Consider the following 18,254-nt stretch of genomic DNA (forward strand, 5'->3'; position numbering starts at 1 on the left):
ATGAAGATCCCCATTAATCACTGAAGGATAGGTTGGAGTTTTCTTCCAACCCTAATACAACATTCATAAGCCATATGCTCGTTAAGAGATTTGTTGGTCATTGCAATCATCCGATCCAATCATGGTTGTGGTTGTAGAGGAAGGCAGCTGCTTTTTACAAAGCAAACATGCCTCATCGCCGTTGGTGATTTTCTCTTCAGTTGAAGAACCCAAAATACTTCAGCGCTCTGCTTCTCAAGATGCTTCGGTGTTGTGATTCTGCCATCAGCACGGCTTTTTATAGCTTACTTTACTCCCTCTGCTGGACCACAAGGCAAGCTCACAAACTGTCTGCTGCGCCTATAGTCTGAACATCACTGCAGTACATTACACCACGGCCGACGCTTCAGACTGAGACAAATCCATTGGAATTACCTCTTTGTGTTGCCAGAGACAGCGTTTCCTTGCTGAGCTACCACAGAGGGATGCGTGCTGGCAGTCACATGACAGGCAGTCACATGACAGGCAGTCACATGACAGGCAGTCACATGACAGGCAGTCGCCAAGAGACAACACCGACGATTCACCGGCATGACTGCTAGGATGAAGATCCTTCTAGAGTTGAATAACTTGAGCCTCACACTAGCTTCAGCTCAACCTGAGCATGGATAGAACGATGACCCATTGTTCACAGCATAGCCAGTATTGACAGGAAGAATGAATACCAACATCATTTAAATGCTTTAAGTACCCGTTATGTCTTTAAGTATCAATGTCACTGTTTACCAAGGAAATACTATCATATGGAAGTTGCTTAGAGGCACAAGTTTGCGTTGCAAGTATAAAATGACTTGGATCTCTGTATAAAAAGGGGTTCATGAGAGAGAGTGTCTCTAAAGAGAGAGAGTAGAATATGTAGCACATGTTGGTGACCCCCATCAACAATGCTCAGTCCGGAGGAGGGGCTTATGGCCAGGTAGTGTTCCAGCACAGCAGAAGAGGTTGGTTTCTGGATTACAAGGCAAAATGCTGTATAATTAAGAAGCCATGGGAGGCAGGGATTAGCTAGATCCACAGCATCCAATGCTCTCCTGCTCCGGCACCTTGGTTGTTCCAATAACCAAAAACCTTCAACTCCGTAGATAAGACTCCACCAACACCAAATCGGTCGGTCGCTACTACGGCACGTGTTGTGTGAACTGATTAAAATGATCCAAGAAGACAGAACAGGCTTTTCGTTCTATTACTATATTTCTACCATCTCAATGACTCCAGGTCAGGGGTCACCAACCTTTATGAAACCGAGAGCTACTTCAAGGGTAGCGAGTAGTCCGACGGGAGACTCGTTTGATACAAACTTACTGAACAACAAAGTTGCACAGATCACCTTTTAATAATAATAATAATAATAATAATAATAATAATGTGAAGAGACTGTCTGATCACATGTCAATGTTGATTATTCCTCACAATAATTATTAACAATGATTTCCACAACAATGATGGTAGGAAACACATATTTAAACATGCAACATGTATTTCTGTTAATCTGCTTCAACATTGAGAGTCAGAAGTATCACATCTCTGATATTTTTGTAAATATCTTTGACAGTTTTGTATGAAGAAGCACATTTGTAGCATTTGCTTCAAAATCACACCGGTTGTATTTTTGTACCAATTATCACTATAATTAGTGATTATCATTAACTGTCATATCATGTCTCGTTTGTACTGACCACTACCTTTGTAACATTTTTCAACAAATCATGAACTCTGTCCCATGTTTATACAAACGATCAGTTATGAATCTCCTGTGTTTGGCTTTGGAGCGGATGGACTCATCAGGTGATCAGAGCCGCTTACTGTTGCACACATGACGTCGTGGTAATGGAGACATGTTGGGTAGTCTGGGTCACCTTTACATTGCGCAGTGAAGCCTGCATGCCGGGCCGTCATGGCGGGAGCCCCGTCTGGTGTCACCGGCACCAGCTTTTCTAACGGAACCTTTTTCTCCACGAAGTAACTAGTAAAACGTCTCGTCTTAACACAGCGCTGTATGCGACACCTGGAAGAAAGGTGCATGCTGCACAAAAAAAGTTTGACTGATCGATTGTCTGCTTTCCATTGGTAAAGGACGGTCCGGTCAGTGTATCCTATGCTAAAGGAGATAAGAAAGGAAGCATTGTAGCACCTTCCCTTAGCATTTAGAGAATTCAAGCAGCTCTTATTTTGGCTGCCACTGTGATACTTCCGGGTCAGTTCGTTCTGTTGAAAACCTTCCTACGCGATAACGACTTTTCGACCGCAGCCGGTGTTTTGACATTCCTATTAAATGACACGGGCTTTTAACCCTGTAGGTACTCCGGTACTCCATAAAGAGGACTCCCTACCTCACTGCACTGATTGGGAGGAAATGTAATCAGGCTGGAACCAGCAAATGTGTGAGCAGAGTGGTGCCTCTTGTCTGCAGGGCCATTTTGCTGGTGGGTAGTATAGTAGAGGAACAAAGCGGTCTTTACAGAAAGGCAGCTGGTTAACACAACAGCTTCATTACAAAGGTGGTGGGGTGCTAGGATTACAATAGCTGGAAGCATGGGCTTTGACAGAGCAACAGTTTACAGCCGCTTGCTTTGGTTGAGGCACATTTTGGCTCAATACGTCACCTGCTAACTTCACAAAGCTTTTCATACCGTTTACTAATTACCCCCCCCCCCCCCCCCCCATTAAAACGTTGGAGGCTAGGCTTTGTCACAGTAAAAACAAACTAGTTTACAAAAGTTGTATGCTTGAAACCAAAGAGATGTTAAAAAAAAATAATAAAAAAAATCACATAAATTAATAGATTTAGAAAATATCCCAAATTACAGCACAGTGCTGTAATCACATAAACCCACATCCTCTGGGACTATCCAAGACCGGCTCTGGTTTCACTCTAAAGCCTGGACCAAGAGACGCAGTGCAGAGAGCCTGGAGGAGCATCGATGAACCCAACTACTCCAGATTACCTCGACATCGTCTTCACTCGGCTTCCATCGTGGCCGTGCCAACCGATCTTTTTAAATTTCACATGCGCTCTGCAAACACGAGGGCTCTAGCAGACGGTCCACGGCCTGCTGTCAAAGCAGACTCACGAAGCTGAACAGTGAAGTGCTGCAGCAGGGTTAAGAGCTGAGCCAATACCTATTAAGGCAAAACAAACAACAACAGACTCAGTCAGAACCAAGAAGGCAAACTCTTTGTTGATCCCACCTTACAGCACCTTACAGCTCCACTCTTTCCGTTCTAACCTTTCACAATAAAAGCATCCATGCTCACTAGAGGGAACTTAAATTCACTCAAAGCATTTCACTAAGAGGTAACTCAACAAAATGGCTTACAGCTCTGCTCGCACTTATCTCTGCAAGGATTTAACCTTTTAGAAGCAGCAGCGTGACAAGGTGGAGAGACGCGTAGAAAGCCGATCTTACTAAACCACTACTACAAACTAAAACCAAAAGCTTTTAACGAAGAGAATGGGTTTCATGTGAAGCTATAAGGCTTAAGGAAAATGGTACAGCATTGTGTCCTGGTGCCACTTTATGTGTAAGCACACAAAACAAATGAGAGCCTTCCCACCACCGGACTCACTGCACAGAGTTCATCCCTGCTGCTATAGCAATGACCTGAAATGTCAGAAGATGAGTGACGAGCGGTCAGCAGAACCAGTGTGCCGTTCATGTGGATTGGTTTCTGCTCATGCGGCAGACAGAAATGGTGTCAAATCCTTAGCCTACATTTGAATGTTCTTTCATGAAAAGAATGACAAACGCCCACGAACGGTCCTTTCTACTGACAAGCTAGCTGCTTAAGCCTAATTAGAATGTGGATTATAGAACTGTTACAGAAATAACATTGATTTTATAGAAATTACTTTCATGGTGACAGATGAGACATTTGTTTATCGTGACTACATTATTACCATTAATTAAATCCTCACAAAGAAGTATAGCGCCGTGCTCTATGTCTTTTCATAGCACTAAATGACAGAATGCACAACTAAAACAAAGACCAGCCATTTCGTGGGCTAATAGCTTTTGTCGCATTTGACATGAGAGAGACAAAGGCCTCTAAAAAGAAAAGACTTGGTCTGATGAGAAATCTCTTTATTTGTTTATTTTCCCACTCTGTCTCACGGCGGCTCTTCAATGGCTGCCTCTCATAAAGCTCTGTCAAGTCAATAAGCTAGTGAAAACCCATCTCAACACTGTGATCTTATGGACCGTTTGATGCCTGGCGAAGAACTACACTGAACGCTCTGAACTAGTCTCTGGGATTCGCTACGCACTGCAGGTAGCAGTTCACTTTCACCAGGGACATGGCTAATTGTGAGGCCATCTGAAGCGGTCAGGTCTTCATTCTGAGGCAGTCTAACCATAGCTGCCGACACTCTGGTTATTTCCATATTTCAAGGCCATCTCACAGGCAGCAACCTACTTCTCTCTTGATTTATTCCCTCAGTAAACACTGTAAACATGAGTTTATGGTCTCAATCTCTAGTTTACAGTCTTCTTCAATACAGCATGATGTTCATTTAGTACTTTATGCTCCATTTAGAATCAAACAGACCAGAAAGCAGGGGATGATTTAGGGGCGGGGCTACACTGTGATTGACGGGTTGGTACCAGAGTCGTATCCGGCGTCTCTACGTCACTCCTCCACAGTCCAAATATAGTCACTTCCGTTCATTGGTTGCAAAAACACAACATGGCGACGGCCGTGATCCCAGATGCCGATCCAATCACCAAACTCCACAAACCAATGGCAGGCAGAGGGGCCAGCTAACTTAGCGGTTAGCTTAGCAGTTGTCAAAAGAGCAGATTACACTTTAAAAGTGTTTTTTTTTTTTATTCGTTTGTCCCTCGATACGGTTTGGCACAAAATGTGATTCACATACCATACAGAAGAGGAAGTAACAGCTAAAAGAGGAACAAAACCACCTCACTCAGCAAAATAAGTTCAGAAGTCACAACGCTCACTGAATATTAAACCACTGACGCACCGTCAACCGAAAAAGAGGATTGAAACCTACTCTGGATGTGGACCCCTGCAGCCCATATAGGTGGTCAATGTGCATCATCTAGAGTGACACAGCTTCTCAGCCCTCCTGCTGACTGAACGAGGGCTTGACACTGGGCTCTAGTGAACAGGCGTTGGCCCTCATGTAGTATAATGTGCATCTGTGTGAATTCTATAGTCTACACCTGCAGACCTCTATGAATGCCCCTCATATAACAAGCAGCATAAGAGACATTAACGGTAACGTGCTCAGCGTATTGTAAATGCAGCACCTGCAGTATTTGTGGAGCATGTGAAAAGTTTTTTTGAACACTTACTTGAGATAATCTTTTGGCACCGACGTGCCGCCTCGACATGAGAATGTACTGCTGCTGCTCAGTAATGTGTTTGATGAGCGAAAGAGGCGAGCCATTCAGCAAGCAAGGGGAATCTCAGAAGTAGGCTGATTAGATGTTTTAAGGACAAGCGTTTCATCCCATGTTGCACGCTCTACGCTCACCTTTCTGACAGCCCGAGCTCCATTAAGTCATTTCCTTCTAGTTTGCTAAGAGGCTTTCAGTCCATGCCTGCCTCTCTGACACAAAGGAGGGGGGGGGGGGGTTCAGAAGCATAATAAACTCACAATAAAGACTCAACATCAGGTTCACAGAGCAGAGTGTCAAACAACACCAAACCCCCATATGTTGAGTGACATCATGTAATCAGCATGGCCATAACATGATCCACAAGACCAGCGCATGAACACAACTAATCACAGCAGTCACCACTTCATAAAGGAGACCCTCGCTTGGTTTGAGTGGGAAAACAATCCAACAGTCATTTTCACAGAAGATGTTGTAGCCTGACTTCTCCTGAGCAGGACATTCATCTACAACATCAACATCCTCCAAACCAATAGGATTCACTCAACTACTCCACACCAATAATAAATCAGCATTCAGACTATTCATGGGGTAGAAGAAGAAGGAGGGGGGGGGGGGGGGAAGAAAGAGAGAGAGACAGACAGACAGAGAGAGAGACAGACAGAGAGAGAGATATAAATGTAGCAGTGCACTGTGTGTGTGTGTGTGTGTGTGTGTGTGTGTGTGTGTGTGTGTGTGTGTGTGTGTGTGTGTGTACAGTTCATTTGTTGATGAATAAATGCATCAAGTCCTCTTGACACGTTCTCTGTTTTCCAGCAGCTGATCAGAAGGAAGGGATGAGCTCCGAGCTTAGTGGGCTAACCTTTAAGCTTGTGACAACCTTAAACTGAAATATTATTTGGTGACTTTTTGTAATCTTCAATCAATTGAATATCAATACAATATCTTACGGTTTGTGACAGTTGCTCTGACAAAATAAGAGATTTGAAAACATCAAATTGGGGCTTCGTGAAATTGCGACAGTTTATATAATAGTTGACTAGTTTCCTCTAAGTAGCATCCCTACAAGACAATAATGGCAATAACACCAAATAAATGGGCTGAACCCATCACCTTCAATCCCTTTATGATCCATGATCTAAGAAATATAACAGCTGAACAAATATTTGATCAAAAAAGCACTGTTGTCTTAAAAAGTAAGGCTCTAATTTGAATACACTCAACATCGTAGCACAACTATAAATGTCACACTTTCCACAAGACGGGGAAAACAATTAAAGAATTGCCAATGTTGCAATGATGTAGCTCCCCGTGGACACATCATTAGGATTGAAATGACCAAGTAGAGACATGCATTGCGAAATATCACAACTTTTACGGCAAAAACACATTTCCTAATAACGATTATCATCAGAGATAAACCTTTGACGCAACACTAACAGCATACGACCTGTATTCAAATATTAAAATAAAAGATTCCATCTACAAGTGTGGGTAAACCAATAGGAGAAACCTGCAGGTTCTCCGGTCTCAGCGCCACTGCGGGCTGCCCCTCTCATGAGACACGGGTCATGTGACGCGGGTCACATGAGAGATCATCCCCATCTGTCACCAGACTGTCACGCTAACCTGACCAACATTTCTAAGGAACCCGTTTCGCACAGCGCCACACAGTAACACTGCGGCAGCATGAGCCGTCCTGACGGCTGTGAAGCGTGCCTTACATTACATGGTCCAATCTCAACTCAACACTCGCATTGAAACACGAACACGGCACCGTGTCTCGTTCCATCAAGTCAGCTGACTGCTGCAATGTTGGCTAATCCACTGCGCTAGTGACATTTAGCTAACGTTAGCTGTGTAGCATTGCGGGGCTCGTACGCAGTCATCGCAATAGTGACAATGGTGCATTTGTCCCTAAATGAACATACGACTTCTAGTTGGACTATGCTTCGTAAAACGAATGAATTCACTTAAAGTTGAGTGTAACGTCAGCTAAAATGATGTGCGGTTACTCCGCGCCGTTCTAGCCACTACAGCTAGCATGCTAGCTTAGCTGATTTGCTGTTGGGCACCAATGGCATACGTGTAGCAATTAGCTAGTTTTATAAATACAGCACTCAAAGCAAATGTTGATGGTAGTTACACTACTAATCTGTAACCTTAACCCGCATTACATTTCCATCGTAAAAGCAGTTTAACGTTAGCTTGTTTACAGTCGTGATTCACAATTGTAGCATCATGGCCCGATGGCCCCGTATGCCGCATTCCAGGTACCTGGGAATACGCACTCGTATTAAAAGCCACTGCTGAGCATTTGTATCTTCTTTCATGAGCATTGTCACACTTAGTATTGAACATACGTTTACAAACCAACAGACCCAGTGCTGGAATATATTAGTCCTCATTTATCTGGTGCTGGACAGTGCTACTAACGTTACAATTGCAATACAATGCATTGCTATCTTGGATCCAAGCTGATAAAATGTCAAACTGAAGACAAGAATGGCATCTAGTATGCGAGTATTCTAACAAGAGTGCCATAATCCTCAGTTTCCTTGTCATTGAATGCAGCACAACAACCTTGTTAGCCACTAGCTACAGCTGCAGCTACCTCCAGCAGCCTGCTAACGTCACGTACTTAGCCGGGGTTGAGAGATGTAATTTCTGGTCACAGCCTGGGTGTGGGTCCTCGCAGCTGCTGCCAAGCCGTTGATGTCCATCGCCCTGTTTGCCACCAATGTTGCCATCGTCTGATGAAGAACAGGAAACCCGAGAAAGCTAATGTTGGTCGATGTGCTTTCCTAGCTGGTTCCGAATAGAGCGCTGGTCATGTGACACTGAGGAACCGGATGTTTGTGGAGAGCGGATGGAGCCGAATGATGGGCGCGCGCATGTGCAAACATATGGGTGAGTAACGTTAGAGCTTTAGGGCATAAACTTCTAATCATAACACGTTGCCAAAGTAAAGTGTGTAAGTATACCAATAACAAATATAATATAATATAGTGCATGAAAGTAGCATGCAGTTATTAGTTCTAGCTGCCAGTTCTGCAGCATTAAGAAGAAGTAAAAGCAAGTCTGGGATTCTTGAGAGGTGGGTTTTTAGGGAAATGACTTATTCATATTTAGTTTATTTCCATGGTTTGCCTGGTGCATTTGAGAGCTTTTGTCAGCATCTCAGCCTTTATGATTGCACCGCTGAATGAAAAATAAATTCCAGAGGATATGGAATTCAAGCACTTGATGTCGTTAACCTGATAATACCTGTAAACTAAATGTTTCCACAAACTGTCATAGTAACTAACATTACTGCAAAACATGGCATCAAACATGCCTCCTGTAATATCTGTTATATCAAATTCCAAACCTCAACATTAATTCCACATGCAGTTTCACGGACTAAGCACAGGGAGAAAGAAGAAGCTGAACTTTTAGGAAATAATTAATGTGAATGCTGTTTCTGTTAAAGGAGAAACTTTGAACAGCAGAGCAGTCGGTATCTAATGACTTTGTTGTTCCTATAGAAATCATGATGTGAAAATGTACAAGATGCTGAATTTAACGTGACAACAGCTAAACACAGATTAAAGCCTCGGACATCCTTTCCACATTCTGCATCCGCAGACAGCTGCAGACCTTTACCCGCCATGTGAACGTGCACGTGGTTCCATTCATACAACAGCTGGTGGTCCACGTCGGTCCGGCTTCCATGCATGCGCACTACTATGGTAGTGATGCACCATAACGTTGTTTGCCTGGAGCTTAATACCATGTAGCTGTCTTTGCATTCCTTCTATAGACAAATTATATAAACGTGGGTAACGGTAAATCTCTTCGCACCTCTCTTCATCTTTCTTCTTCCTCTTCTCCTTCTTCTTGGCAAACCAGCTAGTGGTGCACACGGCACCGACTGGGCTTGAGTGTGGAACATCTGGTGTGCATACAGTCCACTCGGTCACAAACACTGGATTGCACATTGACGTGCACAGAGCAGCATCAAAGAGCATGCTAAAATGGGCGGAAAAAAAAATCTTCTCATTAGAATATCACAAAACATACATAGAAAATGGAAACAGGAAATGAATGTTAAACTGCAGATTATAAACAAAGGCCCCAACTAGGCTACTTTTTGAAATGTTATGGTAATTACTCTGTTGTGAAGAATTTAACATCTGATATGCGTAGTGAATAGCAGCTGGCAGAAGTGGATATCTCTGCTGTATCTAATGTATATGTGCTTTATCTGTGTGTCTCCCTCTGTCTCTCTCTCTCTCACACACACATACACACTCATTCACCAACACAATGTATTATTATTGAGTGACAGGTACAATTACATGATTGCACACATTTTCCTCTTAAAATGTCTTAGTTTGCTGTTTTCTCATTTCTGAAGCTCTGGTGCGTTCCCATTTGACGCAGCATGTTCTGCACAATAGCTTGTAAGCGGCTGTTTGAAGATGATTTTGAACCATGCCCCCTGCACAACCAACACACTGGCATCACATACAGAAAGGCACAGCTCTCTCTCTGATGGTGGAAAAGCACTACAGACTGAAGTGGTAAGCTCTGCCATGGTTAGGCTGACGGCAACCCCTAGAGAGCTCATCCAAACGTTTCAGGCTGCATGCAAAAAATAGCAAATTAATGCAAGTGAAGGGCTTCTGCCTACAGGAGCAGTGCCCTCATTTTTGAAATACCATTTTTTTTTTCCTGAGTCTTTTCTGATGAGTTCAAAGGGATATGATTTCCCTCAAACTCCTCAGATTAACCCATCTCGGCAAATATGTGTCATACTATTAATGCGTTTATTGTGTATGTTTGCTGCTGCGGTTGTTAAAGGGTTCACACAGTGTCCTGACGTATAAACAGTATGTTAAATTCAGCCTAGCGCCCCCATGAATGACATTCATATTGAGTGATTCCACAGCCTTCAATATATGTCTAGATTGTGTGTCTTTTATGTAGCAAAGCTGAGAGTGAGGGTGTGGAGTTTGGAAAGTTGGAAGGCTGTGTACGTCTGACCATTCATGCAGGAGACTGGAGATCACTTACCGTACATGGCAGCATGATTCCCGCAATGTCAAGACATCATGCGAGAATCACAGGATCACATATCGCACAAAGATCCATCTTGTCAGGCTTTAAGTAATGCATCTGTGTATAAGCCAGTGTATGGACCAATCAGCGTCCGGTGAGTAGCCACTGGCAGCTACAGGCGGACTACGTGATCTTGGGATATCGCGAGAATCCAGCTGCCGTGCAGGGCAACACGTGTCCCATGTCCTTAGGAATTTCTTGTTATCGGACAAGTTTGAATGGTTCTTGCATGCCAGCTAGTATTGACCATATTTCATGCTGTCTGGAGAGGAAGGCAAATTAATGCAATGATTGATTGGTGAATGATTGGTCTCCTCCCCTCAAGCGGCTGTAACAATCTTTTTACATTACAGAGGAAGTTAATGCGCTACTTTAAAATCTGCATAAGAATACATTTAATGAAATACAGTGGTCATGTAAAATGGTATGAACTGTATTTATATAGCGTTTTTCTAGCCTTCCAACCACTCAAAATGATTTACATGTCAACATTCACTCATTCAAAAACGGTGGTGTCTCTCTCCACCACTGTTGCCTAACCTCCAGTAAAGGGGGCCAGAGAACAGGGCAGAGCCGGAATCCAGTTGGGAAGAATGATCTTTCTGGATTACCTACACTGCCGACTCACCCTAACCTGGAGGAAACCCAGATGAGGTGCTTAAGCAATAAGTGACTGCTGCATAAGAATGACAACAGGAGCTGTCAGAGGGTAGAAGGGAAACAGAGGAGCGAGGGAGGAAGAAAAAGAGTGTAAGCTGACACTCCTGCCTGATCCTACCTCTTTCTCCCCTGTGTTTGTCCAGGAGGTCCACAGCCCCTTGAAGCTAGAAGAGGGACTGCCCATATCCAGGAAGAAACTAAGTTTTGTTTACACCCCTGCCCTTTTTTCTGATTGTTGATTAAAAAAACAACAAAGTGCTTTGGTTACTCCAACAAACATCTCTGGGCCAGTCTGGTTTCTCCTCCATCACCACATATGGTGGAGACTGCGGATCTTATTGCTCTGACTCTGGGGAAAGTGAACACGGAAGATGGAGGAGGCACTCGCAGCCCTACTGAAGAGCCAGGCTGAGCTACAGGGAAGACTGGTACGATTAGCACAGCCACCCCTACAGGCAAAAGAGAGGCCCAGGGGGCCCCGAGATGTGCTGATCAAGGTAACCCCCGAAGATGACTTTGGGGTTTTCCTGGGGGTGTTTTAGAGGACAGCCACGAGGGTAGCAATCCTGGCTCCCTTCATCATCCGGAAAACCCAAAAGAAGTCGTTGGCTGAAGGTACGCTGTTCAGACTTCACCCAGTAACGTTGAAACACTGATTGCGATGCTGGAGAATCATCAGGTTGCCCCACAGATTCAATTCAATTCGTTTTGCACAGCCCAAAATTAAAAATGTTCCTCAGAGGGCTTTACAATACGACATCCTCTGTCCCAGGACCCTTACATCGGTACAGGAAAAACTCCCCCCAAAAAAACCTTAAACAGGGATGCCATCCACCCAAGCTGGGTCTCCTCTGGAAGGGAGGTCCAGTTGGAGCCGGAGAGACAGAACCCCGCCAGGAAGACCAACCTTTTTGTCAAGGTGTTGCCGGCCTCCTAGAATCAGCCTCAATGCTCACAGCTGTCTCGGGCTCCAGTGCGCTCTTCTTTTGTGTCACATTGATTTAAGCAAAACGTTACTGAGGGCTAGTGTAGAGGAGAACCTGCCAGTGCCAGTCCTGATAGGAAGGGACTGCCCCACTTGCAAAATATTTGCGGCAAGGCACTTAGACCCTCCACTGGAAAATAACCCGGAAGAAGATGTGGTCCTCTGGGCCACGTCGAGCACTTCTTCTGTCTGGAGTCTCCACCACCTGAAGACACCGCTTTATCCTGGTCTCGGTCCTCGACACTACCCAGTTTCCTAAGGTAGTCCCACTATGCACTACCTCAACAAAAGCCATCGTCAGAGGCTCTCGTTTTTTTTAGAGTTGGCACAGCGAAGGAAATCCTGATAGACCAGGGAACCGTTCTCATGTCAAAGGTCATGCAGGACCTGTGCACCTCAGTCTACCCACCCTCCAACAGATGGCTTGGTGGAGTGGCCATGAAGCCATGAAGACCTTGAGGTGCATATTCCGCCCATACAAGGTGGTGGAGAAATCACTAGGAGGACGAGACGTTCCAGACATTATTTGTGGTGTCTCCCCCCACCACGGTTGTGGGGCACCAGAGAAATGGAAGGGATCAAATTTGGGGCTCAGTATTTACCCCAAAGACACTTTCACACGTGTACCAGAGGAGCAATTAGCCATCTTCCGATTAGTGGACGGCTCGCTCTATCTCCTCAGCCACAGCCGCCCCTCATGTCACTCTGCTCTGCAGTAATGCAACATAGTGACTCTCCTCTGTAGGAAGTTTTAATTTCCGAAATCTGTCTGAACAGAGCCGCTCTCTCTGTTGCTCCTTGTCACCTAGTATTAGCATTACTGCAGCCGCCTGTTCTCTCCACTTGTTCACTAAAATACTGCTCATTGTACAGGTTTAGCTTGAGAGGAGAAACTAACACGTCGGATGACATAGTCTTATTTCTTGTACGCAAAAGTAACTGCAAGTTCTTGAAGAAAAGACACGGTACATTCAAGGAGATGGAGAACCCACCAGGCGGACCAGGTGTTCCAGACACTATATGTGGTGTCTCTCCCAATTATTGTTGCAAGGCGCCAGAGAACAGGACGGAGGGTTCAATTTGAGGTTCAGCATTTGGTTTAAGGATACTTCTAACACGTGTACCGAAGGAGCAAATTGGTGATCTTGCGATTAGTGGACTGCTCGCTCTATCTCTTGAGCCACAGCTGCCGCTCAGGACACTTGACTCTGCAGTAATAAAACATACTGACTCACCTCAGTAGGACGTTTTCATTTCCAATCTCTGTCTGAACAGAGCCGCTCTCTCTGTTGCTCCTAGTCACCTAGCATTAACATTAGCATTGGAAGCAGCGAAACATTCAGCAGCTAGATTCCCTTGTTCACTAAAATACTGCTCACTTTCTGACTTTAGCTTGAGAGAAGAAACTAAAATGTCTGACGACGATGTAGTGATATTTCTTAAGTGAACATCTAGAGGAAGATTTAGGTGAACCACAGACATTTAACCTTGGATTTACTCATTCCTTCCAGTAGCTACACAGTGAAAGTGATGATATATTCAACATCCACAGCACACCACCGTGTGACGTTAGCTTAACATTTTATAAATCAACCTGCTGGTTGCATGTTTTTCTAGTTGTTTAGGTGATAAAACGTCTCTGGTATACTGGCACAGATTTGTCTTTATTTCTTTGATGAGCCAAAGTGTTAGCAAACAATTACCGATTTCCACAATCACCGGCCGTCAATTTCAGTTTTGTTGACAAGTATCAAGGTTACAAGCTTTTTTTCATTGTATGACAGGGTTCCTCAACAAAATGCAGTTTTCTAGTCCCATTTGCTAGCTAACTTTTCCTGGCTACAAACAGTGACAGTAAAACATTAAAGCACTTTACTCAACTCTCTATTTTGTCAGAGAAGAAATGATGAGCCTGTAATAGTTTGATATATTATTAATATGACAGCTGAGTGACGTGCGTTAACGCCTTCACAGGCTTGCCACTTGTTGTCTCTCCATCATGATGTAAACATATACCCTTGTGGTGGCGCGCTCATGTGATTGATTGAAAATGGAGGAGACCTCTGATTGGCTACAGATAATTCCCTGATAAAATCTATTTGTGAATCGAGCAAGTGGCAACCTCCGGTGTTGTGAAATTAACCCAATGCAGAAATGCCAAAAACTGCAGTTGGTTAAATGGCCACTTGAGGCTGGCTCCAAAAGCGAGTCAATCCTCAATGGCCCCCATCATCAAATGCCCAACTTTACAGTAGAAATTAGCATGTTTACAGCCTGGTACAAAAAACTGGTTTCGTCTTTATGCTAATGTCCCCGTTCATGACAACTTTACGGGGTTGAAATTTTACATAACTCACCCTTTTTAATTCTATGAAGGCTGAAAGTTAGGCATAATTAAGGGTGTAGCCGTGTTAAGTGACAGGTGGGGGTCGTCAAAACCACTAGTTGTCAGGTAGGTGTCACCTCAGCTAATTTGAGTCACTGGACTTAGGCCATGTCCACACTACTCCGTGTCCATTTTAAACGTATATGTTTTGCTACGTTTACACTGACCGTCTTCACTACGCCGGAGTTTTCGAGCACCGAAAACGGAGGAGTTTGAAAACGCTCCCGAGGACGGATACATTTGAAAACTCGGGGTTGCCTCTTCGTGTGGACGATCGAAAACGGATACTTTTAGAAACGATGACGCCCACATCCGCATACTTGATTGGTTCTTATCAGTCACGACGTGTCCTTCCCTGATTCGTCACACCTCTATCACGTGACCGTTCACGGAAATCACAAACAACAGCATTGATTAACGATCAACTACCAGGTTAATTCAACATGGAGAACTGCTTACAGGTGTTGCTGACCTTGTTGTCTTTACTAGCAGCATTATTACGGAGGAAGCAGCTGTTAACGGAGCGATCAGTGAGCAGCGTGACCAGCGGCGTTATCAGACCTACGGGGCGGACGTCTGAAGTCACGGTTAGCGGCTTTAGGGAGGACGATGGACACAAAACGGAGGACTTTCCTGTCCTTATTAATGATTATTTTGTTCTGCACAACTATTGTGAAGTCCACACTTAAACTATAAAGGAGCAAAAGCAGTAAATGTTCTCCAGTAGGACAGAGACTTCAGTCACCAGCAGAGCTACGAGTGAGAACAGAAACAACCAAACAGAGGAAACGATGAGAGACGAGTGTTCACCACATTAATGACCCATAATCTAGTACACTATTATGTGTAAGTGTTGATTTAAAGTAAATTTGATGAGAGAGAGAGAGAGAGAGAGACCTGCAGCGCTGTAACTAGGTCTGAAAATTAAAATGTATAAGACTTTCCACAAAATGTGTCTGTTTGAGTTTATAGAGGAATATTTTAGAGAAGATCTTAAGTATCATTCTTAAAGACTACTTTATTACTCTGTCATATTGTTTTTAACTTAGTAACCCACATGCCCAGTGTAGGTGAAGAGTTACGTGATATTGGTTGTTCGGGCGTTGTAGTCTGGACGGAGATCATTTCGGAAATGATGCTGAAACGCCGTGTGGACGGAGATCGTTTTCGTTTAAAACAGAACGTATTAGTGTGGATGTAGTCTTAACCTCGCTGCCATGTTTGTGGTGTTGGTTGACTTTGGGAGATTTTTTTCATGCAATTATCGGACAAATAAGGCTTGCTGTGCGGTTAATTGTGAGCCGGGTATCCTGCTGGCCAATGTTCAACAGTTTTACATAAATGTACCAACATCCAAATATGTTTTGAATGAAAATTTCATAACCTTTAATTACATTTATTCGAAAACCAGAAATATTTGAGTGTGATCACACATATATTTGTGATTCCGTTTTTATATTTTGTTTACATTTATATCGGATGACTCTTTTTGTGTGCAATGAAAAGTATTTTTGTGGAAAGACTAATTTATATATAAATCACAAAATATATTTGTGAATCCTGTGTGCATTGATTAATTTTGAGATTGATCTGACCCCATAATCTTTTGCCATTTTTGCATTTGTGTGCGTGTGTGTGTGTGTGTGTGTGTGTGTGTGGGGGGGGGGGGCCTTAAAGATAGACTAAATGAATGAGTCCTTATGGTCTTCTGTTTTTTATGCATAAATGAAAGAATTATCTGTTTAATTTTTTCCTTGTTTGCTCCACCACCTGACCTTCACAACTATCGTACTGTATTTGTTTCAAGTACTGCATAGGCTATAGCCCATTGATAAAATGTCCTTGTTATTTCTGTTATTATTTTCTATTCCACTATTAATGATTGAGGTCGTATCATATCCTTTTTTGCTTATTGCTTTTCTTACGTTAAAAACATTTTTTTTGAGCCTTGCTGTTAAGTTCTTAAGACAGAAAATCAGAATTGGCCAAGAAAATGACTACTGGTGCATCAAACAATTCTTAAACAAAGAGCTCAATGAGGATTTACCGCTCCATAGAACTGGGGAGTCACTTTGGGTTCATCTTTTTACATGACAGTCACTTGATCCGCTGTTGATATGAAGAGAATGCGAGTGCAGCTTTCAATAGTTCCATAAGTAAATCAGTAAATGAGTAATCAATCAACAGAATAGAGACACTGCTAAATGACATTAGCTTTGCTCATTTTATTTATGTACTTCCACTGCAAATAACGTTATGGCTTATTTTACACTGTGTAAGGATTTTGTGCTCCTTCTGAGTAGCCATCGATAGCGTTGGCGATATTGTAGAAGCGACGTGAATATATCGTGGTGTTCTAAACTGCAAACTCAGTGCCAATACAACACAGTACAAGGGTGCTGCAGATGTAATTAAACATTGTCGTATTTCAACACATTTTGGTAATTACGGTTATTTCATGGCTTTGTGCTAAGTGTTTCACAGAATACACAAGTGGAACCCTTGCTTTGGAGAGCTTTCCGCTCCCCTCACTCTTTGATTACTTAATGGGATTAATTATTCTTTGAAGAAGCAGAGTGACTAAACTGTGCAGGTTTTTACAACCTGTAGCTCCGTAGCACTGCGGAGCTTTAAGTTGCTGAATCGGTCGCTTCTTCAGAAAGACTTCACATATTAATCCCCAGATTCACTGTATCACAGTAAGGACAAGGCCAAAAACAGTGACTGAAAACAAGACAGGATGTAGCCCTTCTTTCACCTCCTAAGACCTGAGCTTAAAGACCGGACCATGTGATGGGTGAAAATGTGTTGGTGGTCTGCAGCCCTATAACAGCCCTGCCTGCGCATGCATACACACACAGTCGCCCGAAACCCCCCACTTAGAAAAACCTCCCCGACCTTCCTTCTAATTGGACTTGGGGTGAAGGGAGAGAATGGGAGGGGGTGGCTGTGGGGGGGGGGGTTGAGAGGGGGTAGGAGGCGTAAATGTGACCTTTCTTTTTCCTCCGGGGAGATTCCCAAGACACAGTGGGGAGGATTGGTTTCTTTGGGTCTGCTCACAAAAGAGCCTCAGTTTTCTCTGTTGCTGGACAGTCCCTGCGCTTCTACTGTGATTACTCTGCCACCAGCAGTACAACTACACTTGGAACAGAACAAAAAGTTCTTATTGCAGAAAAGCTTATGCTAGCGTATATGCAAATCACTGGGTGCCAAAATGGAAGTCCATTTTTCAGTTCACAGCAACAGCCAGTGGTGGACAAAGTCCTCGGAGCGCTTTGCTTGAGTAAAAGTTGTAGTGCCACACTGTACAAGTGTCTTTTACTTTTACTGTAGTAAACACACAAAAGTATGTTTTTAAGAAAGCAAATGTAGATCTACTATAGGTGTAGTATGTATCTAATTTACCATGTTATTATAGTATATTAAATAGTACAGTTGTATTAAGGGATATAAAAAGTATAAACGTATTAATTTGCCTCTGATGTGTTTTTGAATTTAAATAAATTGAATGTGAAGTACCTCAAATTGATGCTTAACGTTAGTTCTTCTACCGCTGGCAGCAGCAGCGCACCATAGTTCCCCACGCTGCACACCTACACCGACGGACGACTGTCTCCCTTCATTCATTCCTGTAGTGGTTAAATCACTCCGCTCTCAGTGTTTGTAGTGAGTTGCTTTCAGATACGGTGTCTTTCATGTGTGTTTGAAAAAAGACAAACACACG

The 18,254-nt window shown here is 43.4% G+C and overlaps 1 protein-coding gene across 1 annotated transcript in view; it reads right to left on the minus strand.

Annotated features, from left to right (window-relative positions):
• The window catches only part of atp6v1ba (ATPase, H+ transporting, lysosomal, V1 subunit B, member a), a 31,555-nt gene extending 23,309 nt beyond the window's left edge, over positions 1-8,246 (minus strand). Inside the window, exon 1 of the mRNA XM_068728149.1 lies at positions 8,038-8,246. Within this exon, the coding sequence (XP_068584250.1) occupies positions 8,038-8,146 (109 nt within the window). The 5' untranslated portion in view covers positions 8,147-8,246. The remainder of the gene's footprint in view (positions 1-8,037) is intronic.
• Positions 8,247-18,254: the final 10,008 nt, after the last annotated feature.

Source organism: Cebidichthys violaceus, unplaced genomic scaffold, assembly GCF_023349555.1.
Source record: "Cebidichthys violaceus isolate CVI_PGR_0920_01 unplaced genomic scaffold, fCebVio1.0.p SCAF_10, whole genome shotgun sequence".
NCBI lineage: Eukaryota > Metazoa > Chordata > Actinopteri > Perciformes > Stichaeidae > Cebidichthys > Cebidichthys violaceus.